The sequence below is a fragment of the Chlamydomonas reinhardtii genome, chromosome 3 (genome assembly GCF_000002595.2).
Source record: "Chlamydomonas reinhardtii strain CC-503 cw92 mt+ chromosome 3, whole genome shotgun sequence".
NCBI lineage: Eukaryota > Viridiplantae > Chlorophyta > Chlorophyceae > Chlamydomonadales > Chlamydomonadaceae > Chlamydomonas > Chlamydomonas reinhardtii.
Window position 1 is genome coordinate 1,906,061 of NC_057006.1, and position 26,400 is coordinate 1,932,460.

General features: G+C 62.8%; 5 protein-coding genes across 5 annotated transcripts; 4 read left to right on the top strand and 1 right to left on the bottom strand.

Annotated features, from left to right (window-relative positions):
* The first annotated feature begins 10 nt into the window (after positions 1 to 10).
* CHLRE_03g155150v5 (uncharacterized protein) lies at positions 11 to 5,547 on the top strand. Its single transcript, XM_043060581.1, has 12 exons — positions 11 to 559; positions 698 to 833; positions 1,105 to 1,351; positions 1,516 to 1,607; positions 1,763 to 2,222; positions 2,423 to 2,485; positions 2,639 to 2,706; positions 2,908 to 2,968; positions 3,045 to 3,099; positions 3,326 to 3,642; positions 4,147 to 4,308; positions 4,586 to 5,547. Exons 1-12 carry the CDS (start codon positions 466 to 468, stop codon positions 4,814 to 4,816), a joined length of 1,986 nt encoding a protein of 661 aa, XP_042925710.1. The 5' UTR covers positions 11 to 465; the 3' UTR covers positions 4,817 to 5,547.
* A 402-nt stretch (positions 5,548 to 5,949) lies between these two features.
* CHLRE_03g155200v5 (uncharacterized protein) lies at positions 5,950 to 9,970 on the bottom strand. Its single transcript, XM_001697410.2, has 9 exons — positions 9,626 to 9,970; positions 9,207 to 9,384; positions 8,876 to 8,992; positions 8,274 to 8,393; positions 7,765 to 7,832; positions 7,543 to 7,595; positions 7,183 to 7,257; positions 6,860 to 6,966; positions 5,950 to 6,731 (listed from the first exon to the last, which is right to left on the bottom strand). The coding sequence occupies exons 1-9, from the start codon at positions 9,722 to 9,724 to the stop codon at positions 6,505 to 6,507; spliced, it is 1,044 nt and encodes a 347-aa protein (XP_001697462.1). The 5' UTR covers positions 9,725 to 9,970; the 3' UTR covers positions 5,950 to 6,504.
* Positions 9,971 to 10,280: 310 nt separating this feature from the next.
* CHLRE_03g155250v5 (uncharacterized protein) lies at positions 10,281 to 15,356 on the top strand. The gene is made up of 10 exons (XM_043060582.1): positions 10,281 to 10,698; positions 10,957 to 11,178; positions 11,418 to 11,594; positions 11,799 to 12,389; positions 12,566 to 12,637; positions 12,830 to 12,942; positions 13,125 to 13,227; positions 13,409 to 13,579; positions 13,726 to 14,055; positions 14,196 to 15,356. Exons 1-10 carry the CDS (start codon positions 10,549 to 10,551, stop codon positions 14,778 to 14,780), a joined length of 2,514 nt encoding a protein of 837 aa, XP_042925711.1. The 5' UTR covers positions 10,281 to 10,548; the 3' UTR covers positions 14,781 to 15,356.
* Positions 15,357 to 16,252: 896 nt separating this feature from the next.
* Positions 16,253 to 20,850, top strand: CHLRE_03g155300v5 (uncharacterized protein). Its single transcript, XM_043060583.1, has 6 exons — positions 16,253 to 16,404; positions 16,694 to 16,844; positions 16,915 to 17,184; positions 17,406 to 17,552; positions 17,798 to 18,751; positions 19,001 to 20,850. Exons 2-6 carry the CDS (start codon positions 16,781 to 16,783, stop codon positions 19,834 to 19,836), a joined length of 2,271 nt encoding a protein of 756 aa, XP_042925712.1. The 5' UTR covers positions 16,253 to 16,404; positions 16,694 to 16,780; the 3' UTR covers positions 19,837 to 20,850.
* A 355-nt stretch (positions 20,851 to 21,205) lies between these two features.
* CHLRE_03g155350v5 (uncharacterized protein) lies at positions 21,206 to 26,392 on the top strand. Its single transcript, XM_001697483.2, has 9 exons — positions 21,206 to 21,617; positions 21,805 to 21,914; positions 22,224 to 22,424; positions 22,588 to 22,826; positions 22,982 to 23,117; positions 23,377 to 23,835; positions 24,083 to 24,714; positions 24,949 to 25,168; positions 25,396 to 26,392. The coding sequence occupies exons 1-9, from the start codon at positions 21,559 to 21,561 to the stop codon at positions 25,479 to 25,481; spliced, it is 2,142 nt and encodes a 713-aa protein (XP_001697535.2). The 5' UTR covers positions 21,206 to 21,558; the 3' UTR covers positions 25,482 to 26,392.
* Positions 26,393 to 26,400: the final 8 nt, after the last annotated feature.

Genomic DNA, 26,400 nt, shown 5'->3' on the forward strand with positions numbered 1-26,400 from the left:
GCGTTTTGTTTTGTTCCTCTGGGGGACGACAGCAAGTCAGCAACGCTTCCTGTCCAGCGGTCAGGCCCGGCGCTCGGGCCATGCGGGGCCATGAAGTCAGGTGGGTGCGTTCTGCGACTTCAGGCACGCACGACGCGCGAGCACGAGCCTCCAGCGCTTTGCTCATTGACATACAACAGCAGCGTTCCACATCGCCTGCGCGGGGCTTGCTCGCGAGCATTCACGAATCCCAGCAAGCGGTTGGTTTCAATAACTGCAACACAGCTGCTCCAAATATGAGACCGCGGGGTTGTGCTAATTGACATTTCAAATCTATATACAACAGCAACTGATATACAACAGCAACTGACGCACTGGAGCTCCTAGTGCGTGGCCAGACGGTTTTGTATTAAGCAATCTGCTCCAGGCGCAGCGCCTCATTGCCAGAGAGGCTTACCTTTAGGGCTTGTACATTGCGCCTGCCCGATGGAGCCCGGGAACGCGGACTTGCCATATCTCCTGGACTCGTCCGTGGCCGATTTTCTGCGCCTGCTACACGCTGTCGACACATTCCCGCGGGGTGAGACGTTGAAATACTTGCATGGACACAGGGCTATAACGCCCGCCTAGCATAGACGGTGGCCTCACACACAACTCGCTCGCTTCGTGACATGCCGCCTGCTTCCTCTTCCCCTGCTGGTCATTGCCCCCCGCTCAGGCGGGCTCTACTCGGGCTATTACGCCATCCAGGCAGCGCAGCGCTATGGGCGCTACTGGACCGCGGTGTTAAGGACTCAGCCCGTGGGCAAGGGCAGTGCGGCGATCCTGCCCCCGCTGGATGTGGCGTACGCATGGTGCGTGAGTGCATCCACGGCAACTGCCCCGTCCATAAATCGCTTGATGACCTTGGCGGTATTAGCTTTCTATTGCTGGACAGGAGCCCTGGCGTTCATGCAGAGTGCCGCGTGCTTGAGTGCACAGTATGTGGCTGTGACACTGGCTCCTGAGCATCGATGCCTGGACGTTTCCTTCCGCTGCGCGTTCCCGCACGGTCGCATCGCCTATTTGGTCTCCTCAACTCCCCCCCCATCACCCCCCCCACACACACACACACCCGCCCACCAGGCTGGTTCACCGGCAGGACCCGGCCGGCTACAAGTCCGCCATGGCAGCCCTGGGCGTGGGTAAGCCGCACCCCGCCAGTGCCGAACAGGCCTTTGGGTTCTCCATCGACCGCGCGGACCGGGCGGAGTGGAAGAAGGTGGCGGGGGCGCACCCACAGTGGCCGCCGCCGGCCCCGGGCTCCAGCTATGGTGTAGAGAGCGAGTTTCGGATATGCACCAGTAGTTTCCGCAACGCCGCCGTGGACCTGGTGAGGGGTTCGGGCCACGTGCATTGATGTTCTCGCGTTCGGCAGCAAGTGACGCGGCATGCATGTAGCACACGTACAATACCATGTACGGTAACCCACATAAAGCGTGTGGGAAATTTTCCAGCTACAGCGACCATATGTTAAGCATTCAACTTACTATGCAGGCCAACGCCATGGTCCACTTGTCGCGGCTGCTGCACACCTGGCTGCGGCCGCACTTCCTGGACAGCATCTTCCTGCAGCGAGCGTGGGGCAGGTGCGTGGGGTCAGGCGCTTACGTTCCTTGTGCAGGTTGGCAGGAGCTCGCCCCCCACCCATACGCAGTAGCACTTGTTACACCTGCAACCCGGATACTTAGCTTTATGAGAACGTGTCTTCGCAGTTGCCGTGTCGTGTACATACCATGCACAGATTCTCCAAGTTCCTGCGCCTGCACATAGCACACCCGCAAGAGGTGCTGGTGCCGGCGGCGGACATCGCGCTCATCTGGCACACCTACCTCGGCCTGAGCGACAAGTACGAAGAGATGTGGGTGCTGATGTTCAAACGCCTACAAAAGGAGAGCCCGCAGCAGCAGCCGCCGGCGGAGCTGTGGCGGCCCGACTACCTAGCCCTGTCGCCCGACATGCGAGCTGAAGCGTACGGCAAAACCGCGGCGCTGTACCAGCAGATGTACGGCGAGCCGTACGACGACCCAGACACGGCGTGGATTGCGCCCGAGGTGCCGTACCCGCTGGCGGCACCGTACAGCCCGATTGCGCCGCTGCTGCAGGCGTTGGAGGACGCCCCGGAGCCGAGTGCTGCGCACTACTGGGGCACAGAGCGGGCAGAGACGTTGTTTGGCAAGGGCCAGTCCTGGGCCAACGCCAAGGTGCATGCGTGGGTCTACGGTATGCTGCTTGCTCATCAGGTGTTTTGGATGGAGTTTGAGTCCGGAACCCCTTTCATGCATGCACAGATTGAGACTTGGGGGCTTCTTCACGGGGCTTCTTCAGCAATTGCTTGCTGAACACCCACACGCACGCACGCACACACGCACACACGCACGCACGCACGCACACACGCTCACAGGTGCCCCGGGCCGGCGCACACGCGCTCTACCTCGCCTGGCTCATGTCGAGACGCGCCGAGCACGTGAGTGCGAGCGCGCACGTTACCGTACGTAATTAGCATCTAGTAAGTGCGTCCCAGTCTCCTTGTTCCGCCAGCCATGAGTATCACTGGGCATGGACAGTGGGTGTAAACAACCCCCGTCCGCCCTCCCTACCGCGTGTTCGCATGTTGCAGTACTATGACAACGCGGGGTACCAGCGCTGCTGCCTGCCGAGGAAGATTTTGCACACAAAGGCTTTGTCGTGAGTGTGTGTGCGTGTGGGTGCGTGCATGCGTGTGGGTCCTTGCTTGGCAATATTGCAACCGCACGTACCCCGCTGAACTACCGGGCTGCCCATTCGACCAGTGTGCTGCTCATACCACGTGTTAAACAGCACAAGGAACGAACAAAGCGCAAAGACGTGTATATGTGTGCGTGTGTGTGTGTGTGTGTGTGCCATCAGCACGGCCGTGGCGGCGGTGGTGTCCTGCGCCTACTTCCTGGACCTGCCCGCCACATCCAAGGTGGGTGCGTGAGTGCGTGAATTTGCAGCAAGTGCGAGGCTCCGTATTCATCAGCTGTAATGCTCGATGCACGCAGCACCCCTACCTGCGGTCCATCAACGTCAGCAACAGGCAGTGGCAGTCGTTGTACAGTGAGTCAGGCTCTGCAACTTCTATCTCTCATTCTTGCAGCTAGCTAGCTAGCCCAACTGTGAGCAGGAGCTAGTAGAGCTAGCAGGAGCTAGCAGTAATTCTCCACACCTGCACGCGCGCATATAGCGCATAGCTAGCACCGTCATGCACTGCGTCACCGCGACGCACTCACGCTTTCAGCCATTACGCCACCTATGCTCCATCTATGCTGCTCAACTGCTGCAGGCGTGACGGCGGCGGCGGCCAGTAGTAGTAGTGCCGCCGCCGGGCAGCAGCCGCCACAGCCGCCACAGCCGTCGCCACAGTCACAGGCGCTGCAGCAGCAGCCCATTGCCGGCGGCGGCTTCTCGCCTATCGATGTGGAGCTGCTCCTGCGCCCCAGCAGCCAGGAACACCTGCTGATCGGGCTGAATCAGCTGCTGCAAATAGATGGCGGCGGCGGCGGCAGCAGTGGCGGATCAGGAGCAGCAGGAGGGGCCCGGGGCAGTGTGGCGCTGCTGTGGAGCATCTTGGGTGACAAGGCCGCCGCCGAGCTCGCGCAGGTGTGTTAGGAAACTGAACGTGTGTGGTTGTGCTCAGGAAGCGCAATGATGCAAATACGTTGACACGATGCGTGTATGTGTGTGTATGTGTACGGTATGTGCAAGTGTGCGTTCATCAGCTTACGTGCGTGCGCGGGATGGGGTGAAGGTGGGACGGCAGATGCGGCGGGTCGGCGGGCCGGGATGGTATGTATGGGTTGCTCCTCAGCCCGGACCTGCGCCAACCCCTCGGTGGCGATGCTGTCTAGCTGTGGCGATAGATGCAGTCGCTCGCTCGGTTGTCATGTCATCAGCCCACTACGTCAGTGCGCCGCCACTACCGGCGGTAACCCTGCGCACGGGCGCGCACGCCACGCACATCTTACGTGTGCGCGTGCGTGGCCCCTACATGCTCGGTCCTTGCTTGCGGTCCATCCAAGTTTAGCTTATTCTTATTGTCTGTTGCATGTGCATGTGCCCAATGTTTTGCTGCCGTGAGTGCCCGCCTTGCTTCCTTGATCGCAGCTGCTGTTCAGGAGCGCATGGAAGACGGCGATTGCCACCAGTGTGGGGCATATGCAGCGGGAATACCAGCACAAGAAGTTCAACGCACGTGACCGCGACGGCGTGTACTACTACGGCACAACTGACTACTACCACGCTGGCATGCTGTACTACGCATACGGGGTGAGTGTACGGCATCATGACGTGGCGTGCGTTGTCCGCAGCTCATGCATGCGGCGGCGGCGTCGGGCGATGAGTTGATTGGCGGCGGGCTTGCTTGCTTGTTTTGAAGAGGATGCATTCCTCGACAAGTGTCATGCGCCGCCCATCCATCTGCCTGCTGGAGGCACAGGGGGAGGGAGAGGTACAGGGACAGGGAGAGGGAGAACTGTTTGCCAATGCCACAAGTTCGTTATAATGCCAAGCCCTCATATTGCACTGTTATGCACTTATGCTGCAGGCGGATGGCTACGCCTTCGATGACCCGCGGCGCAATCAGTTCGATGGATCCATTATGGCTGTGGGCGGCGGTGATGGCGGCGGCGGTGGCGGTGGCGGTGGCGGTGGCGGTGGCGGTGGCGGTGGCGGTGGCGGTGGCGGTGGCGGTTGGGGCGACGGTGGCGGCGGAGGCGGGGGAGGCGAGGGCGGCGGAGGCGGTGGTGGTGGCGGCTGCGGCGGGTGCGCCGGATAGACTGTTTTTGATTGGCTGGCGGAATGTGCTTGGGCTGCTGCATGCGTGTCCCAATGTTGCACGCCGGGAAGTGTCTTTTGAGTTAGGAGAGCACACACGCCGGTGAGGGGGCCCTGCTGGACACAAGACTAGAAGCATATAGAAGACACCCCGTCATGCGCGAGTTTTTCGAAGATGCGTAGGACAAAAGATGCGTAGGCCACCACGCGATGTCGGCAGAGGGCGCAAGTTAAGGAGTGGGGGGAGAATGCATGGGAGATGAGGAGATGGGCCAGGCATGTTCATGTCGGACATGGCGGCCAGGTATGCGTCCTGCTCCGCGCGCTGGTGGTTAACTTGTGTCCGTGCATATGATGGGGGGGGGATAACGTTGAACCAATCCCGTAAGGAAACAGTCGCGCGGTAAGGAGAACTGCAGCTGCAAAAGCGAGTCGTTGCACATCACCGTATGTAGTCGGGCGGGCTTGGGCAGTGTAGCGGCAGGTGGAAGGAGACGAGGGGAGGAGACGGCAGGTGGAAGGAGATGGGGGGGACGTGGGACCGAGAGAAAGGTTTTTGAGTTGCGCCGCAGGGTTAGGCGGCTTGGATTTTGGCGCGGGTTCGGGTGCCGCCGGCGTGGAGTGCGGGGGTGAGGTGGTTGAGGGCTACCGTACTGCTACGCTACGATTGATACCAGATTTCGTAATACACAGTTTCGGGCCTTGAAAGAATGACTGTAAACGCTCTATGTGTTCACCTTGTCACCAGAATTGCGATTAATAAAATGCGTGGTTTGGCCCCGCCCTGCAGCCTTCCAGCGGAGAGAGCCGCCCCCAGACTCAGTCCAGCACTCTCCCAGCGCCGCCAGGCTACAGCTGTCTACAATCATGCACTTATGGACAGCACAGGCACGAGTGTGCGGAATATGCACTTATCAGCCGCGAAACCGCTTAGGTGCCAGCGCCGACCGGCGGGTGCGGCTTCGCGCCACTGTGCGCAGCTCCTCCAAACTGGGCCGCATCATCTGCCCCATACAACATTTGACTCAACCCCGGAGTCCTCGGTGTCGCTGTTGGGCCCGCGGCCGCGGCTCTGGTAAAGTTGTTCGCATCGATGACATAGGTGCGGTACGGAGTGAGGAGCTCATGTGTGTCAGTCAATGCTAATTACAAGGAGGGGCTGGATCAGCCGGAAGGGCAGGGCCTGGTGCTGTAAAGTGGACACTTTGTGTGAACGGTTTACCCTTTTGCACTCCTACCTGCGCGCGGTTTGTTCGAGCTCTTCCTACAAACCAGCAGAAGTTCAGCCAACCACCCGTATCTCCGTGCGCATTCTCACGACTCGTCCTCACTCCCAGCCTGACATCTCTCTGCATTCTATATTGTGTTCACACCTGTGCAACGCGCGCACGACTTGAGTGTGCACGGCTCAGCTCTGCCACACCATCCTGACGCTCAGTCATCGGAACTGACGAAACAATGTCGTGGTGTAACCCCAGTCACTGAAGCTGCACGAGTTCATGACATGCTCACACGCTTGTTAGCGGTTCCAGTCGCAACACGCTCAGCACTCGTACACTCTTGCCTCACGCACGTTACTCCACAACAAAAACCTTTCCTAGCACGAGCAAGCCCCAACGCCCCTGACCCACAAGCAGCTAAACCAGTATGAAGACCTCTCAAGGCCCTAGCTCCCCCCAAAACCAGCTGCTACCGCGTCGCCGCCGCCGCCGAGGTCGAGGGGCTGCTGTTCCCGCTGGCGCTCCCGCTGGCGCTGCTGCTGGCGCTGGCGCTGCTGCCGGCCGCCGGCCCCCCCGCCTGCTGGCTGTCCAGTCGCCGCAGCAGGTAGATGACCTCCACCTCCTTGGTGAGCGGCATCACAATCTCCTCATACACCCGCGCAACCAGGTCCGGAGACACCTTGAGCCGGGGGGCGCCTGCGCAGTAGCAAGCAGAACGACGATAAGGATAACGATGACATATTGTGTGCTGTTCACGAATGCGGATGAGGTGCTGAAGCCTCTTGTCAGCCTACAGGCGCACGCCCCAGCACAGCACCACCCACCGTCGCCGTTGGCTCCCGACGCCGCGGCGGTGCCGTTCTCCGTCACGTCCTGGCCGAAGGTGGCCACCTTGCGCCGCACGCGCTCCACCACCCGCCGCTCCACCTCCCTGAGGAGCGAAGCGTTCAGGGCGGCGTCAGCGACTGGCCCCGAGCTGCGGCAGTCCTGATTACACAACCACCGTCCCTCTCACCCCGCACAGCGGGCTTGGCAAGAGCCTTCGGCCCACGCCATGCGCAGTTCCGCCGCGCACTCGGCCTGGCCCTCCTCTCCCCTTGCCCCCGATCCCAAGCTCCCAACCCCACGCCAGCGCCCCCGCCCTCACTTGTCTGTGAGCAGCGCCATGATGCCGTCCGCGTCGCCCGCCCGGATCAGCGCACTGTACTCCTCCGGCTTGGCGCTGTGAGAGGTGGAGAGGCAGGTGGGGCGGGCGGGCGGGTAAAGTGCGGGTTTGCGGGTGCGGGAAGACAGGGCTGCAGGTGCGTGTCGAGGACGCATGCGCGTAGACCGGGCATGTCGGCTCCCGTCATGCCGGCCCCTGGACAGCCGCTCCCTTTTCCCACCACTGCCTTGCCTGCCTCCCGGCCCTGATCCGGGCATTCCAGCACTTTCAGCAACACGCCAGCACACCAAAAGCCCGCACACACCAACACTCCAACACACCAGCACAACACACGCCACTCACAGGAATTTGGCCTCCGCCACGAACTTGCCGTAGTGTATCCGCTTCGACAGCGCCTGGCGCGGGCCGGGTCAGGTCGGCAATTAGGGATTACAAGGGGGGGGGCGTGAAGACCCGTTGTGCCCCACAGCATCGCTTCGCCGACGTGTGCCCCCACGCAACCCAGTGCGCTTCCCTACCACTCAGACACCTTACCCCACCTCCCGCTCCCACACCCGCGCCCACCTGCAGGCACGGCACGTCCAGTGTGGCGGAGCTGCCGTAGTTGAAGTCGTCACCGGGTGTGGTCAGGCCTGAAGTTCAGGGCAGTGCAGGAATCCGCGAGGAGAGGTTAAGCCGTGAGGAGGAGTCAAGGCCTGACGCAGGAGCGCCTTACTGTACTGCGCCAGGTACCAGATCCAGGTTACCCCGACCCCACCTGTCGGTTCACTGGGCACTGGAAGCGACTACCCTTCAAGGCCCCTCGTGCCGCCTCCATCTCACTCCATCGCTAACCCATGCCGCCTATTCGCCGGTCACCCAGCCTCTTCCACCCCATGTATCCAACCCCAACCCCAACCCCCAACCCCCAACCCCATTGCGCTTGCAACTTAGTGGCTGGGTGGGGGCTTGCTCGTTGGGTCCGGGCATATGAAGCCCAAACCCTTCCGTCCCCTCCTCCAAGCCAGCCGCCTAGCCACCCAGCCGCCCTGCCCCCTACACCGGCACGCCCCGTACCGCCCGCGCCCTCCTACCCGGCAGTATGTCGTCCACGTAGACCCGCAGGATCTGGTCGTTGATGTTGATGGCGTCCGCACAGGGGTCCAGCACCGAGGGGTAGGTGATGGGCGGCAGCACAAGCGTCGGCAGGTCGTCTGGAGGACACAGGGAGAGGTTGGGTGAGGGGTTGAGTCATAGGTGTTGCGGTACCGCAGCTGCCATCAGCTGGGTCAGTGTGGAGGCGCAACGGGAAAGAGAGGCAACAGGTGGGAGCCAGGCAATGCAAGCCAAGAAGATCGCATTCTGTGCAACCGTGAAGCCGCCAAGCCACGAATAACCAACAGCCAACCAGGCTGTGCAGGCAGCGCTCTGGTGCCCACCACACTCATGCCCTCGTGACACCACAGGCATCCCCACTCGTCACTGTCAACACGTCCGCCTGCCACACCAACCAACGGCGCCCCTCATACAAACCCCTATCACGTGTACTCTGCACCTGTTTCTCAAGCTCTGTTACTCCCACGCCCAAACCAGCCTGTGTGGCGATAGCACCGCGCCCTCGGGCACGGCCTCGCCCGTCCATCACGCCCTCGCCCGTCCACATGCCCTGGTCACAGCCGCCACACACGCGCCGCACCCGGGAAGAAGGCGTGCTCATCAGGCGACGTGTACCTCCGCACGCTACCATGCAGCTGCTCCGTCTGGCGCAGCACATATTCCAGCAGTGAGTAGCGCCGCCCACAGCGGTCGAAGCCTGTGTTTGGTGTGTTTTGTTCAGTTGGTATCATGCAGAGGGAAGATGATTGGGCACAGGGACAGGGACAGGGCAGGGCAGGATGGGCATTTCTAGGCGTAAATTGAGATGCAGAGCGCGTTTGCTTGGGGGCCTTGGAAGCCAGGTCGCTTGCAAGGCGGCGAGTTGCAGCAAGGTAGACGCCGCAGCCCGGGTGCTGCACCCGGCCACCTACCGGGCACGGGGATGGCGTCGGGCGTGTAAACGGGCAGGTTGCGGCAGAACTGCGCGCGCTCAATGAAGCTGAAGATGATGGTGTCCTCCTGGCGAATCAGCGAGCTGCGAATGTTCGCTAGCGACAGAGCGGAGCTCATGTCGCGGGTGTTTGCCGACGCGGGCTGAACAGCAGCAGCCTGTAGGCGCATACGTATGTTTGGATGATATTCTTGGACAGAATGCACACACAGGGGTGGCGGGGAAACGGGCCCCACGCGAGGGCAAGTGGAATTTCGAGCGCACGCACAGAAGTGGAGTTCTGAGGTCGCTGTGCACAAGCTGCGCGGTTCAATGGCGCTTAGCTTTGAGAAGTCTAGATGCGCAGCAAGCTTATCCTGGCGCCGCGGTCCTGTATTCTGCAAGCATCGGCGCGCGCACCTTGGGGACAAGAGTCGCCCGGCAGCGCCGAGCGGTGTGGTGACCGTAGGAAGCCCAAGCACCAGACCAGCTTCCTTTTAGAGACTTCGACGTAGACATGAGGTCAGAGTTCAGCAGAGTTCAGAACCGCAGAGCATGGGCTCGGTCGCTATAAGGGCCAGTCGCTGGAGAGGTGGAGTGGCCAATAGCTCTCTGGTGGCGTCTTGTAATGTGGATTTGGGATGCCCAGATCGGCAGAACGGCAGGCTCGCCGAGCCCGAGTGCGCAAGCCCGCACACTGAAAGGTAAATACAACAAGCTGCGTGCAAAAGGCAAACTATCAAGTGAAGGGCTTGTTGGGCGTGGAACCTGTTGCGGGAGGGGAGTTTGGGTCTGGGGGGCAGGCGCAGCATGAATGGGGGCGCCGTACAGCGTGTCAGTGATGGTGTAGCCCGGCAAACTTCCCTGCGGTAAAGCCTACAGTGCTCGCGCATGCACACAAGCTGTGTGCGTCAATCGTGCACTGCTGTATTGCTTACCTCCCTGTCAGAAGGCTTAGCTGGCAGGCGGGCAGTCCCCCTATCCTCAGGGTGGTAGCCCCCGTGGCTCGCCCTGTCCGCACAGGTCAAAACACCCGCAAATTCACACTCATCCAACTACATTGCATTTTGTTAACCTCTTGGTCTCAGAGACCCGGGCGCGAGCGCGTAAGTCTTTTCCGATTCGCCGCTGCGTCAGCATCAATCCCTGAGTGCTCTTTTTATTCGAGGCCCCGCATTGAGCACTCTTCATCATAGTACCTGGTGTACACAACTTGGATTTCGGGTGATTAAACCAAACGCAGCAGGAAGATTTTTGGGCAGAGTTACTTTCTGGGGCTATAAGCGCGACGACGCTCCGTCGATCATACAGCCACGGCCATATTTACTTTCGCATTTGTGACGATGTACTCGCTGGTGAATTCGCCGGCTTCGGCTGGCCTCGGCGGGCGGAGGCATACTTGTTGCGCGACGCCACCCACCGCGGCGCAATCGTGCTGCGCGGTATCGCGCTGCACGTTACCTTGGAGGTCCGCGCTTAGCTCTGGGATTACGGTGAGTCGACACAAACATTTTGGGTGGTTGCACGCGCTGACGTCATTCCGAAAACGCGGAGGCCCGCGGTTGCTTTGCTCGCTACGCTCTAAAGCCTCTCACGATACATTGAGTTCACTTGTCAATTGTGCCACAGCCCCCTGTCGGTCGCGTGACATAGTCATAGTCACAGTCAGCCAGGCCACGACACGGACCGGTGCGCCGCCTTTCACCTTATCCAACCGCCCCCTCGCACATCGGCCGGTTCCTTCCGCGCAGGCACCCGACACGCAGGCCTGGCTGCACGCCACGCCGCGCGCTCGGCCGTCTGTCGCCGCAGCCGCCTTCGGCGTGGCCGCTGCGGGCCGCAGCAGCAGCAGCAGTGGCGAGGCCCCCGCTGCCGCCAAGTGGACGGAGCCGGTGCAGGATGGCCTATCGGTCGCCGACCGCGCCATCCTGGCACTCGCGCGTGCCGCAGCCGACGTAGGAAACAAGGCCGCGGTAAGCAAGACCCCCCACGCCACGCTGGCGCCACGTAGGCAGCGGGCCTCCGCGGCCCGGCTCGGCCCCGCTGACTTGGCACCAAGGCCACTGCCAGCTCGTCATGCATGACTAATGCGCCCCTTCCTCCCTCCCGCCTGCCTCTCCGGCCCACCTCTTACCCATCTCTTACCCGCCTCCTGCCCTCTTCCTGACCTTACTCATGCCCTCCTCCTGCTCCCCTCCTTCTCGTGGCACAGGCCGAGCGCGCGGCCGCGTCCCAGGGTCTGGCGCTGGTGACGTCGTCCGACGCCTGGCTGGCGCCGCTAATGCCGCCCGTCGGCTCCACCATTGACGAGGACGCGGCGGAGGGCGACGGCATGGCGCTGGCGCTGCCCATGGAGCGAATTCACGGCGGCAGCGGGGCGCAGCAGCAGGTGGGCGCTGCAGAGTGCAGGGATTGAAGGGCTGCCCGGCGGGTGCAGCCGCGTGCAGAAGTGGCGGTTGGTGGGTTTGATTATCAGGCTGTGGCGCCGGCGGCAAGTCTGCACGATGGCCCGGATGAGCAACAGTTGTCACGTGTCTGGGCTTCGTGCCGCAAAGCATATTACTAACTGCCCCACTGTCTGTCATGTCCGCAGCGCAAGACCCTTGCCAGCGGCGCATCTGCGCTACTGAGCGCGGTGCTCAAGCCGCGCGCCGCCAGCAGCGCAACGAGCGGCAACGGGGCCTCCGTCAGCTCAGGCGCGGTATCCGCCCCTGCCAGCAGCAACGGGGCCGGGGCGCCCACCAACCCCATCATCACGCGCCGCGGCGCGCCCGCGACCGCGCCGCGTGTGTCCGGCAACGGCAGCGAGAGCGACCGCATTGTGAACCTGGCGCACCTGGCGGCGGAGGGCGGCGGCGGCGACACGACGGATGCGGACGCGTCGGATGATGACGACGAGACGTACGCGGCGGGAACTTTTGTCAGCAGCCTGGTCGCGGCACGCAACTCCGCGGGACAGGTCGGTAGCAAGGCCGCCGCCGCGGGCAAGGCCGCGGCGGCTAACGGAGCGGCGGCTTCGTCGACCCTGCTGGGGAGCGCGACGGCGGCATGGAACCGCGTGGCAGCGGCGGCCAGCGGCACGCCGGCGGTGGGCCGGGCCAAGGCTGTGGCGGCGGGCGCCGCAACCGCCGCGTCGGCGGCCGCACACATGGCGGGCGCCGCCGTCGCGAAGGCTACTTCCCAGGTAGGAAGGCCGGTGTTGCACTCCCGAATTCTCTCCTCTGAATGTGCCGCCCCGCTTGTTTGCACATGTTGCCTACTTGCCCCTGATGGCTCCAGTCTCGCCTAGCCTCCCAAATTCTTTGCCTCTTTGTCATCTCCTGCCCTCACCCCCTCCAAAACCAACCGCCTGTCGCGCAGCTGACGCCCAACTACGGCGACCCCAGCTCCAGCTGGCTGGTGGGCGACGACGTGGAGGTGGCTGGCCGCGAGGTGCGGCACTGCAGCAGCGGGAGAGGGACAGCCGCGGGCGGCACAGGGCGAGGCAATGAACAGTTCTGAGCTCCCAGACACTGCCCTTGGCACAACATGCTTCTTTGCGCGGCCAAGAACAGTACCATTATGACATTGACGGGCTTTTGGTTCCATGGCGTAGCGAAACACAATGTTGACTGTTGTGCGCAGGTGCGCTACATCGCCATTGATGCCGGGCCGGAGCTGCGCCGCCGCAGCGCTCGCGAGCTGACGTCGGAGCTGGTCAACTTCGAGAGCTACAACCTGGGGGCCAAGGTCAACAAGTGAGTGCTGGGGCTGGGGTCGGGGCTGGGGCACGGGGCTGGGGTGGGGGCCGGGGCTGGGGGCTGGGGCCACGCGACATTCACGTGCGTGTGCCGTGATCGTGGCTGCATCGCATCCACTCGCTCACTCCTGACCTTATCCCTGGCCTCACTCCCCTGGCCTCACTCGCCTAACCCCGCAGGCGGCTGTATGCTGAGGCCACTGCGCTGTACGCGCGCTTCATGCCGCTGGTGATGGACTTCCTGGAGGCGCACCCGCACGGCAGCGTGTGCTTCGGAGGCCAGGTGCGCACGTGGGGTGCGGGGCGGCGGGAGGCGGAGGAGCTCGGATGTAGCTGTGGGCGGGCCGGCAGCAAAGCATGCGGTAGCCGCTGGATAAAACGGCTCATGCCGTTCAGAACTCGGGCGTGACGGGCGGTTACCATTTCGCAACTAAACTGTCTGTGTACTTGTGCGCACCATGCAGGGCGTGGGCGGCAGCCTGGCGGTGCTTCTGCAGCTCATGTGCTGCCACCGCGGTCTGCGCTTTGCCCGCCTGCTGCCGGCCGTGGCCATCGATGCGCCGGCGGTGCTGGCGCAGGTGCCCAGCACGCAGCGGCGCAAGTGGGGCGCCGCGGCGCGTGACGCCAGCCACTCGGTAAGGGCGATCACGTGAAACGTCGAGACTTAGGGCGTAGAGGCCAACGGACCCGCCTCACAAGCGCAGCAGAAAGCAACTGGGTGCCATCTGCTGCTCTAGCCGTACCAATGCCCATCACCATGGCCCCGCTTCGTATGTCCCAGGAGGACCTGGAGGACGAGCTGGAGGAGCTGATGGCACGAACCGTGTTGGAGGAGCTGGGCCTGCCGCCCGACGCCGTGCGCAATATCCTGGTGCTGGGCACAGCCTCGGCCGCCGCCGCGCCGCACAGCCACGACAGTGCCACGCAGCAGCGGCTGCTGCCGGGCACGGTTGGGAACGCGGGCAGCGTGGGCGGCGCCAGCCCGCACGCGCTGGTGGTTATGGGCGGCGGCGGCGAGGGCGGCGGCGGTGTGGTGCAGGGCAAGGGCCGCAACGGCTCATCCGAGGCGATGCGGGCGCAGGTGTTCAAGCTGGTGGGCAAGGTGGTGCAGGTAAGGGGCCCGGGGGGCAGGCTTGGCATTCTTCGTTGTGCTGCTGCTTTGATCTTGTAAGGGAGTATTGTGCCTTGTTGCCGCGTGTCCCTGCTGACCGAAGGCATGCTGATTATAACGTCCTTTGCATCACGATGCAGGTGGAGTCACTCGCGAGCGCCAGCGGCCGCATCAAGGCGGCTGCCCACGCCGCCGCCGCCTCGTCCGTGCTATCCATGCCGATCGGCGACGGGCGGCCCGGCGGCAACACAACCGACGCAGATGACGGCGCGGGCGAGATGGGCGCGGCGGCGAATGGCAACGGGCGGCACGGCGGCATGCCTAAGAAGCTGGACGCGGCGACGGTGGGAAGCATTGCCTCGGCTGCCGCTACGGCGGTGGCGTCGGCGGCGGCGGAGCAACTGAGGGTTGTGGGCGCGGGCGCAATGAAGGCGGCGACAGCGGGCAAGAGTGCAGCGGTGGGCGTGGCGGCAAGTGCGTCGGCGACTGCGTCGGCGGCAGCTTCGGTGGCGGGGCCGGCGGGGCGGAAGGCGGCCGCCTCGGTTGCAGCGGCCGCGACTGCGGCTGTGCCTGTTGGGCGCAAGGCTGCGGCGTCCATGGCGGCGGCGGCGGTGGCGACGATGGTGGCCACACGGCCCGCAGCGGCACAGGCACAGATGGCAGCTCATCCGGTGATGCTGTCCGCAGATGGCGAGGAGGACGATGCGAGCACATGGGGTGTTTAGAAGTGGCGCACAGCAGCAGCGGTAAAACCTGTACACCAGGCTGCTTTGCTGGCCAGAGCAGCAACAATTTTGAGCACTCAGCAGGCGTGCATTGCACAGAAGACCACGTTATGTAGCTGGCCGAAGGGATGGTATCATGGGATGTCCTTCCTGACGTGCCATAGATTCATCTCTTACTTAGCCTTGGTCCTAACTCCCAAGCATCCTCCTCGTTGAGAGGGTTGCTGCCCTTTTGCTTTTGGTTACAGTGAACTGTACACACGTGAACACTGACCCCATATTCTTTGCTTGCGTGACTCGCTTTCTCATCTCATTTACCGTTTGATCCTAACGTCCCGCCGTCCTGTTCGCAACAGAGTGATCAATATAGCGGGGTTAGCCAGGAGAGAGCGTGTTGTGGTGTAGCACATGTTATGCGTGCGTAGCGCCTCTGATGACCGATGCTTTGGACGACGGGGTTTATGGACGCTGCGTGGATGTGACAGCCTGGCAGTTGTTGTGCCATGGAACAGGCGCACTAGCGCCCAACCGCCCAACAAGAGAACCTGCAAATAAGCTCTGTAAAGATTGTTGTCAAGTGCATCCATTTCTTGGCATGCTGTCCAGACCTGTTCAGGCCAGGGTCCCAACTTTGAACCCTCTGTCATCGGCTTGAGCCAAATCACACCATTAGAGTCACCACCATCATTGCTGCCCCCTTGCTAACAGAGCCAGCGAGGGGCCTAGGTGCTGTTAGATGGGCACCGTTATGGTCAGACGAAAGTCACGAGATGCAAATCCACCAGCTAGTGTCAATCAAAGAGGGGCCGCAACTTCCCTGGTGGCCAGAGCCGCCCCTGCCTACCCGTCCTGGTGGCCCCTGACGGCAACTCCCCATGCAACTTCCCTGGTGGCAATTATAAGGCGCCCTGCTGGCACGCAAGGAACAAGCCTGCATCTGATGGGACGAACCCTAGGTCCCACACCTACGAAAAGTCGAGGGCCCGCCCACAACACTGAAAGGTGGTGCAGCACACCCACGCACGTGCCAGCACGTGCACGCGGACGCACGCAGCCCGGCACGAACCCTGGCAGTCGGAGCCGGCGGCAGTGGTGATGGCACCACACTTGGATTCGCATGTTATCAGGATCGAACTTCAATCCTAAGCCGTAGCCGAAGAAGTGCCCCAGGGACTCCGGCCATGCCCATGCCCACATGTCAGGCGAGCATGTACCGCGGGTGTTCGCATACACCGCGCGTTGGGTAGGTCATTGAATACAACAGCGCCCATTGTATGTATACTGGTTCCAGATCAGGTACGTCTCCTCACCTCCAGGAAAAATGACAGGCGGGCGCCGCTACGGGGTGCGCGACCCCTGTAGCGGAATGGTGGCCGGCATCGCGCGCTGCTCGCGGCCGCTGGCGCTTGCCTGGCTCGCACCCAGCCTTGCAGCATAAACAAACTTGTACATTCAATATTTACCAGCCTCTACTAGTGCTGCTTACTACTCCTTTCGTTGGCACTTGTCGCCGCTCCGCAACCGACATTCCAACCTTCGTTTTCTTGAGTTGACTTCAGCGGAACGGCGGCCAACTGGAGCGCATAAGCATCGTGGAGCAGCAGCGGCCCTCTGGCGATAAACGGTGGGACTGCGGAGCTCTGGGCGAGGGTTGGGGGCGTTGCTACAGCAATTTGGCACAGCCCCGGCGCAGCGAACGCACGTCTGGCGCAACGCAGCAGCGACAATTGATGCCTTCTCCAGTCGCCTATTGATCGAACCAGTCAGCGGAGCCGGCGGAGCGCTGGGCCGGGGTCGACCGGTAGCACCGCTATGGGCTCCGCTGTCGGGGATCGGACTCGGCCGCGCAGCAATATCCTGAGCGCTGCGCCTGCACATAGTAAAAGTTGTCACCTGCTTATTGCCCATCGCAGGGCCTGGAACCACTTGAACAGTTGACAAGCACTTCAAACGAGGAGAGGACCGACATCAGCGTGCACTTAAACTAGCTCGCGGCGGCCATGGGGCGCCGCAGTCTACTCTTGCCCTACGTGGCAGGACTCTTGATAGCCGGGCTAGCTTGCGGTAGGTTACTGGTGTTGCTTGGGCTCGGCCTCAGCTGGCGATTGAGCCCCCGCTTTTCCGTCGACCGCAGGCTTCGCGCAGCTGGACACTTCTGATGATTTCGGGATGAGCAACTATGGTCTTCGAAGGCTCTCAGCGTTTTACTCGCGCAACTTTGCCGCGCACTTCCCAGCAACCTGCTACCAGAGCAGCTATTTCTCGCCTTTCCGCCTGTACTTCAAGGGGTACAACTTTGAGACGGAGCGGACGACGTTCATTTACCAGCTGGACGTGTCCACTTGCCCCTTCCCCAAGGCGGACTGCTGCCGCCTGCCACTTGACCATATGGTGGTGCGGACGAGTAAGTCGGGCGGAAGCTTGGTGACGTGGTTGCGCATAGGTGCCGTGGAGGGGGAGGGTGGGGGTGGCCGGGGATCGGAAGAAAGCGGCGGGGCAGGGGGCACGGTAAAGCGTTCCGGAGGCGCACGTGCCAGGGCGTGAGCACATGCGCGGCGACGTGATACGGGCAGGAAAACGACGGAAGTTTGGGGCTCATCACTGACTGCTGCTTGCGACTTGCAGAATCGGACGCCCAGGTTGTGACCGTGCGCCTGGATGGCAAGGAGCTAAGGAGTGACGTCGGCGAGATGGGTCTCACCATTTATGACATGGCCGTGGACCCCACCAACATCAAGTCCATGCAGCTGGAGATCGTGACGCCCGCCCAGGGTGAGCAGCAGGGACGGCAAGGAGCGAAAGCGGGGGCTTGAATTAAAAGGGTTTGCGGGGTGAAAGTCGTGTGGGGTGGCCGGCCAGCCGTGGAGACGTGGGGGGGGGGTGGCATGGCGCCATTAGCAGGTCGTTTCAGACTAATGTGAGGAAGTATGTATGCGCCACGGAACCATGGGCACCACAGCGTCCGGCTGCCTAGAGTGGCAGGCATGGCTAACCCTTTTCTGCCGCGGCACCTGCAGGCTACAACTACCCCAGCGACCTGTGCCCGTTCAGCCGCTACCCCGGCTCGTGCGATGTCATTTCGTACGACGAGAGCGAGACGTGCTGCGCCGAGCGCGCCGCCCTGCCCTACGAGATGTTCTTCCCCAACAACCTGCCGCCCGGCTCCGTGGGCCCGGACGTGAAGGCGCCACCGCCCTCGCCCCGCCCGCCGTCTCCTCCCTCGCCTCCCCCGCCCTCGCCTCCCCCGCCGCCCTCGCCTCCCCCTCCCCCTCCCGACGGCTGGTCGTTCTGCTGCATTGACGACCTGCCCAAGTCGCCCTACAACCTCAACTTCATGGGCAGCCGCACCTCGGGCTCCGACACCGCCTACTCGTTCCAGCTGGTGGTGCGCAAGCTCAACTACAGTTACCCCGACTTTGACGGCCCCGAGAAGGGCGACTGCGCGCAGATGAACTTGCGCGACCTGGGCGTGGCCGTGTACGACAACCTGCTCATCAAGAGCGTGCAGTTCAACGGCAGCGTGGTGCCCAACTACTGGACGGAGCCGCAGGGCGTGCGCCCCGACGCCCACTGGCTGTACATCCCCGTGATGAAGGACTTTGCCGACTTCAGCGAGGAAAACCCCATTGACTTTGTGGTGACCGTGCGCGGCCTGGTGCCGTCGCTGTGCCCCGCCAACGAGTTCCTGCACTCGCCCAACGCCTGCGAGTTTGCCATGCACGGCAAGGTTGACGACACGCACTGCTGCCCGCACGGCGCCACCAAGAAGGGCGGCGCTTACGACGACTGCTGCGTGGACGACATTGAGAAGGCGCCATACCGCATAGAGTACTACAAGACCACGCCCACCGAGGCCAGCACCACGTACGACTTTGCCGTCAAGGTGGTCAACGTGACCGGCATCGACTACGACCTGGAGGAGGAGGCGCTGTGCGACCGCATGACGCTGGACTACGCGCAGATCCAGATCTGTGAGTGTGCGGGCTGCGGAGGGGGAGGGGAGGGGAGCGTGCTGGATTGCTGGAGCTGTGCTGAGTGGGGGTTACATTCATAGTTGTTAAGAAGTGAGGGCGGGGGGGGCGGGCCCAATGGGGGGAGCGCTGGGGCAGGACGTCATTAAGTTGTGTGCGGAAATGGCGGGAGTGCTCGCCTGAGCAACACTTTCCAGTCTTAAGCGGTGTTCTGACATTTTCTCCTTCCCCTGTTGTTTCCCCCCACAGACAAGCAGGTGCAGGTGGTCCAGGTGCAGTGGGATGACCGCATCATGGCCTTCAACACCACCCCCGCCACCGACTACTCCGTGTGGCTCAACATCAACGGCATCAACCGCTTCGTCAACGACTTTGACCCCAACCGCCCCGTCAAGTTCAAGATCACGGTCAAGGGCTACGTCAACGAGCTGTGCCCCGCCGGCTGGATGCTGGACGCCGGCGGCAAGTTCATCTGCGAGTACGCGCTGCACGGCACACAGGGCAACCACACCTGCTGCCCGCACGACATCACCCGCCCCGGCCAGGAGCAGCCCGACTGCGGCTGCCGCGACGACCTGGCCGGCACGCCATACCGCCTGGGCTACCAGCTGTCTGGTGTGGCGCCCAACCAGACCATGTTCAACTTTGACCTGGCCAAGGTTGACCCCGCCGCCAGCCTGGACTTTGACGGCGCGCCCGACAAGAACTTTGGCGCTGACGTGGACTGCGGCGCCATGAGCATCAAGTCGATCAGCTTCGCCATCTTCAACAACGTCAACGTCAAGGACGTGATCTTCAACGGCTTCAACTACACGTGGCAGTATGAGCCGTACACCAACACCACCAAGTGGCTGCGCATCCTGGACCTGGACTACAACCCCGCGGACTTCCCCGCCTCCGCGCCCATCCCGCTCCAGGTGCTCACCACCGGCCCCGCCGTGACGGAGCTGTGCCCCGCCTCCTCCAAGTACAGCAGCCAGGCGGCGTGCGAATACTTCATCTTTGGCCTCTCCAATTACGCGGAGTGCTGCCCGCTTGGCGTGACCAGCTGGTACACGCCAAACCTGCTCATGACGTCACGGTGATGATAGCGCAGTTCCCCGGCTCCGGGGACCTATCGTGTCGTCGCGTCCGTTGGCGTGATGCGTGTGGTTTGTGTCTGTGTGCGTGCGTGCCCTGTGTGAGTGGGTGGTGTCTGGGGGGCTAGCTTACTGCATTAGCAGGGTACTGAGATGAAATGTAGGCTGTAGACTCAACAGAGAGCCAAGGATGCGAATCGCATTGTCGTCGTGTGCGCTCGTGTGATATCGGTGTGCGTCGATAGATCAGACGCTGTGTTTGGTGCGTGCGCATGGCAGACTTGGTGGATCAGACTCTGTAGGGTGGTTCAGACTCAATCGGCTGCGAGGCACGCGTGTCTGCCACCGTTGGGAACGTGGGTAGGTTGGTGCGTGGTGTTGGTTAAGCAAGGTCCTGGTGCATAGGAGGGGAGGCACACAACTATGGACAGGGGTTGCACGGGGTAGGTAGAGAACAGGCCAACAGACATGACGTGATACGATGCGTGCGAAGTGCGAAAGGACTGGGTGAAGAAGTAGCGGGGCGCGTATTGATTGGCCGCTCCCGCCCGATATCATCGTGTTTAGATGTGATTCATGGCCAATACTAGACGGGGGAAAGGGGGCCGGCGCATGGCTGTCCATTGATTGCACACTGGAGTTTCGGTACTGCGCACAGGAGCAGGTGGCGATGGGAAGTGACGGCATACGCTGGCCGCTCGGAGTAGAGCTTGCGTGTTTATGTCTGTCGCCGCTGGTAGGCGTTTACGCGCTGGCTGCTGGGTTAGCTTAGCTGGCACCGCGCAGGTACCGAACTCAGGAGCGCGGCCCGTTTATCCCACCTACAATATAGCACGAGGCGTCAGGCCCTTGGACCTTGACCTTAACTCGGTAATGACATTAGAAGGCGCTCCCGCTTACCGGTATCCAGGGACGGCGGCGGAGAGGAGGTTGCGCTAGGCGGCTGAGGACGGGATGACTCGACCCAATGACACAGGCGGTGATGCCGGCTGGGAATACCCCATGTAATGGGAACACGCGGTTCACTGCGCCATGGCCCATGCTCCGCTTGCAGGCTAACGGCAGCGGCCAACCCTGGGCCAACGCAACTTTCAGTTTTGAGATCGTAAGGTTGTCGCGGGGATGGGCTGCCGAGGGAGTCGAGCTGTCGTCATCACACAGGGAGCAAGTTAATCACGATACAATATAAGATTTTCCGGAAACACACAAGGATTACAGCTGCAGCCGTCGGGACGGACATTGCCAGGTCGGAACTACGGGGCCACAGGGTGCCGGATCGGACCAACGTTGGCAGTGCAACGTAATGTTGCGTGTGACGGGCAGGGTCTGTCCTTCCCCGTGCGCGATGCCTTCCAGAAAACTGCAGCTTGTTACAGTATTATCCCGCATACAACCTTACTCGGTTCAGCGAACATCGGCCCAACCAACTGACCCGCGCCCTACGTTGCCCATAAAGTCCCAATGCGGCGCCTCAATACTAAAGCGACCACGCGTGGATGCTTGTATCCCATAACTCTCGCAAGGAGCTTATTCTTATCAGCGTTTGCACCTCGGCACCGTCGCAACTTTACAAGCATTGTTTCAAGGCGGTGCACTCCCACTGCAGCCCGGCCCCTTGCCACTGCAATGTCACCATGGCCTATCTACCACCAAGGAGAGCTGGCGGTCCAGGATCGTGCCGGTGTGCGCGAACGAGCGGTTGAGTTGCAAGACTTTATTCGACCGGCCATGCCGCGGCAACACGCCGAGTTCTATGAGCAGCAGAGCCTGTTCTACGTCGGCGGACGGTGCGCATGCGTAATTTCGTCGCAAACCCTTTGTCCTGAAACGGCTACTTGGGCCTGGTGGCACCCGCCCCACCCCACCCGTCGAGCGAGACTTCATGCTTTCACACGCGCACCACGCCGCATGCTGCACTGTGACACACGCTTGCCATATGTTGCTTACAATCCTGTGCTTCCCAACTTCCTGCAGGGACGCCACCGGCCAGCCCTGGGCCAGCGTGTTGGTCGGGCGGCCTGGCTTCGTGTCCGCACCCGACTCGTCGAACCTGATCCTGCAGTCCTACCGCCGCCTGCCTGAAGGTACGCTGCAAGTAGCCGCGCGGCCAATACCTTAGGCAACGCGACTGTGGGCCTATAGCCGCCAGGACAGCAGTCACAGCGCCCCGCACGGTTTGCAAAGCCCCCACCTACCAGCAGGCCCGTCATTGCCTCGGCCCGCGCCTGAATCCAAACCCCACCCCACTCGCCATAGCTTGCGATGGCTCTATGGGTCTCTCTCCAATATTGTCTCTCATCATCCTAGGGATCCCAGCGCTTTGGGCTTCGCCGCCTCACTTCCGCCTGCCCAGCACCACATGCCCCTCGCCCCCCCGCGGCACCCCACTCCAGACCCGCTGCTGCTTGCGCCTGGTGCTCATCTGGGCGGGCTCGGCATCGACCTGGTCACACGCCGCCGCAACCGTGTCAACGGCACCGTACTAGCAGAACCCGCCGCATCCGTATCCGCGGCGCCGCCCGCGCCTGCGGCCGCGCCGGTGGTGCGTGTTGCAGTGGACCTCAGCTTTGGCAACTGCCCCAAGTACATTCAGGGTGAGGCTGTATCTAGCGCACGCCCCACGCCCCGCCCGGCCGCTCGCTCCCGCCGCCCCGGCCCCTTGCTTCCCGCCAAATCCTGCGTCCCAGACAGCGTTCGGTCTGTTCGGAATCCTTCCCATCCTCAGCTGCGCCCCACCCTGCTCCCCGTCTGCCCCAGTGCGCGACGTGCGGCTGCGCCAAGACCAGCTGCCGCCGCTGCCCTCCGCGGCCCCCTCCCCAGCCGCTGCCCAGCACACCGCTTCTGCGCCGACTGCCGCAACCGCCGGGGTTGTGGTGCGCGGGCGGGGCAAGGAGCTCGGCGCGGCACAGCTGGCCCTGATTGCGGCCGCTGACACCTTCTTCATTGCGACCAGCTACAGCGGCGGCGGCAACAGAGGAGGGGCCCGGGAGCTGCAGGTGCGCCGGGCACAGTCATGGGGGAAAGTAGGGGCCGAGGACGGTTGCGTGGGATACGTTTTTGCCAACTTGAAGCGGTGGGACAAGCTATGGGTGGGGATGGAGAGGTGTCCCCATCCGGTCACACACCCGCCCCGCCCTCCTGTTCCCCGCAGAATGCTGTGGGCTGTGACATCAGCCACCGCGGCGGCCCCCCTGGCTTCCTGCGTCTGGAGCGAGACCCGCGGGGCGGCCCCAACCCGGTGCTGCGCTGGGCGGATTACGCCGGAAACAACATGTTCCAAACCCTGGGTGAGAGCGGGGCAGCGGCTTGGAGTGGCATCTGTGTGAGAGCGGGATGCGGGAGGGCTGCTGAGGCCTTCGGCAGGGCTGCGGAAGCGCGAGTGGGTGTGTTGCTGATGTGTGGTTTGACCCCACACACCTTCCCCACACCTTGCCACCTTTCCCACACCTTGACACACACCTTTACCACACTTCCCCACACCTTCCTACACACCCTTCCACCCCACCCACAACCACCACAACCACCACCCGCACTACCGGCGAACAGGCAACCTGGCCACGGACGCCCGCGCTGGCCTGCTCATTGTGGACTGGGCCACAGGCGACACGCTGCAGCTGGCGGGCACAGCCGAGACCGACTTTCAGGACCGGTCGCTGCCGGGCGCGCAGCGCAGCGTGCGCTTCACTGTGACCCACTTCATCCACGCCGCCGGCGCGCTGCCCATTGACACGTCAGCCGCCGCCGCCGCCGCCAAGCCTGTACAGTTCTCGCCGTACCTACCCAAGGATGCGCCGCCGCCGCTGGCGCCAGGGCAGGTCTGGACGCCCCGCACCGCCGGCGCGGCGCACGATGGCGCCGCCGCGGTGGCGGCGGCGATCGCCGCAGGTGCTGTCGCTCCGGCGCCAGCGGAGCAGGTGGAGGTGGTTTCGGTGCGGTGGGCTGCTGAGGGCATTAAGACGTTCGAGTTCGCCATGCCCAAGGGACAGCCGACGTCATACGTGGCAGGTGTGATAAGGAGGTGGCTTAACGCGGCTGGCAGGGCTGCAGGCACATGGCCGACGTTCCTGATGGCCGACGTTCCTGATGGCCGACGTTCCTGATGGTCGAGTGCTTTCTATCTGTGGCGGCTGCTGAACAAATTTAACCGCCTTGAAGTATCTGTATGGTAACCGACGCGGTACCGCTGGGTGGGAGTTCAGGGCTTTATCGCTTTACTTGATGCGCCTGCCCTGACGCCCCCCCCCCCCCGCAGGCCAGTATGCCGTCTTCGAGTTCCCCGCCTGCTACGAACGGCCGGCGGCAGAAGGCCCGCCCGCCTCTGCCTCCGTCGCCGACACCGCTGCCTCCTGCTGCTGCGGTGGCACCATCACGCGCACGTGGACCCTCACCTCCCACCCCGCCGCCGACTCGGCTGCGCGCGGCACCTTCTCCATCACAGTGAAGCGCGCCGGCGCCGTGTCGGGTCGCATGCACGACGCCCTGCGCCCCGGCGACAGACTGGCTCTGCGCGCCTTTGCCGGCGACTTCACAACTGAGCTGGTGCTGCCGCCGGCGCCCGCGGCTGCAGCCGCAGCCGGGCTGGGGGCAGCGCCTGCACCTGACCACCTGGTGTTGCTGCTGGCGGGTGGCATCGGCGTCACTCCCATCTGGGCGGTGGTCAACGACCTGGCGCAGCGGGCCGCAGCAGCAGCAGCAGCAGCACGTGGCAAGGGCGCCGGCGGCAGTAGTGGCAGTAGCAGCGGGGCACGGCAGCGGGTGGTGGTGTTGTACAGCGTGCGGCGGGGCGAGGAGGCTGCGTTCAGGTCCGAGCTGCGGCAGCTGGCAGAGGCGGCGGCAGAGGCGGCGGCGGCGGGGGGCGCGGATGACGGGGGGCTGGATGTGCAGGTGGGTGGGCCGTGCGGGTCTGCGTGCAGCCGTGCCCATTGCACACACGTACCAGGCTGTGCCGCGCCCACCCGGCACCCGCTCCTGTATCCTCCAGTCACCAAACCATAATGCTGTGCCGGGCCGGGCCGGCGCGGGCTTGGATGTCCGCTCCTAATCTCTCAGCTTGCCTGCCCGGACCGCATGATCTTGTATTTCCGCTCATGACACGCTGCCCCGCCGCCTCCCTTGCAGGTCCTGCTGACCACCACAGCGGCAGTGCCCGGCATGGACCCGGGCAGGGCGGCGGCAGCGGCGGCGGAGGCGGCGGCGGTGCTGGCGGCGCGGCGCGGCGGTTATGTTGAGGCCGCGGGCGTGCGGCTGGGGTCGGCGCTGGTCCGTGCGGCGCTGGGGCCGGCTGGGCTGGAGGCGCTGAGGGCCGGGCGCTGCGCGGCCATGGTGTGCGGCCCTGGAGGTAGGTGTGACGTGTGTGGGCCGCGAGGTGGTGGCTTGTTTGGGGGCTGTTGTCATCATGGCTCAGAGGGCGTGTCTCGTCATTTCTTCAGCCGCACTCCGGTTCCTGCACGCACAATTACGGTACTGCACGTACGCACACATGCACGCACGCGCCTCGTGGGCATGGTTCTGGGCTTCTGGTGATTGGAGCTAGACAACGTGCCTGTTGATGCACCCCACACGCAGGTTTCATGGCCGCTGTTGAGCGGACCCTGGTGGACGAGCTGGGTCTGCCGGCGGACCGCCTGCACAGCGAGAGCTTCGCATACTGAGCCAAGGCAACGTAGCATTACAGGAGTACGGCACCGTGCTACCAGCACCACACAGCGCGGGTGTGGTGGATGCTGTACTAAGATATTTTGAGGAGACCGCCAGAGTTGTTTGGAGGGGGTTGGAGGTTGCACTGCAGCATGCGGTGGGTAAGTACCAATCAGCTCGGTAAGCTCAATCGTCACCCATGTTATTGAGAATGCTTTTAAGACGAACCATGCGAAGCCGAGAAAGCAAGCGAGCACAGACCCTACTGCATTTACGTGGGTTCGAGGCATTGTGGCTAGATAAGTGCTGCCCCTGGTGCTGCCCGCTTCGAAGGCAATTGTCTACATTACAGCCATTGCCCCGCAGCGAACATGCGTGCTATGAGAATATGCTGTGGCTTTGCGGGACTGGCGTGAAGCGGTACGGTGTGCAGCGGTGCGGCGTGGCGTTGGGTAGCCCACGCAGTGACGCTGGAAAGCCATCCCAGGCACACACGGCAGCCGTACCTGCGCTGGCAGCTTATTGTCGTTAAGCGCAGTGGTGTGTGTGAGACACGGCATTTGTACACGGTCAGACACATTGCTATTGCTGCATAATGAACGGGGAATCTGTGCCCTGCGCACTTCCTTTCTCGAGTTTACTAAAATGTGGACGTAAGGGCTTGCGTGACGGGATGCTGGTGGGCATTGAGTATTTGCTTTCAGGATCAAGGGGTTGGCTGAGTGCGATGGAATAGGCAAGGGGCAGGGTGGCGCAGTCCCGATATTGTGTGGCGTATCCCTGGACTCGAACAATGGCTTACATCAATTGAGGGTTCGAGGGGGTGGCGGCGATGGGTGCTGGGACCCAATGGGGTTCGCCCTTCCCATTGCTGTGCTGCCAAGGAGCCCAGAATCAAGGGTCCGTTATTAATTTCCTTGCTTGCGGAGGCCT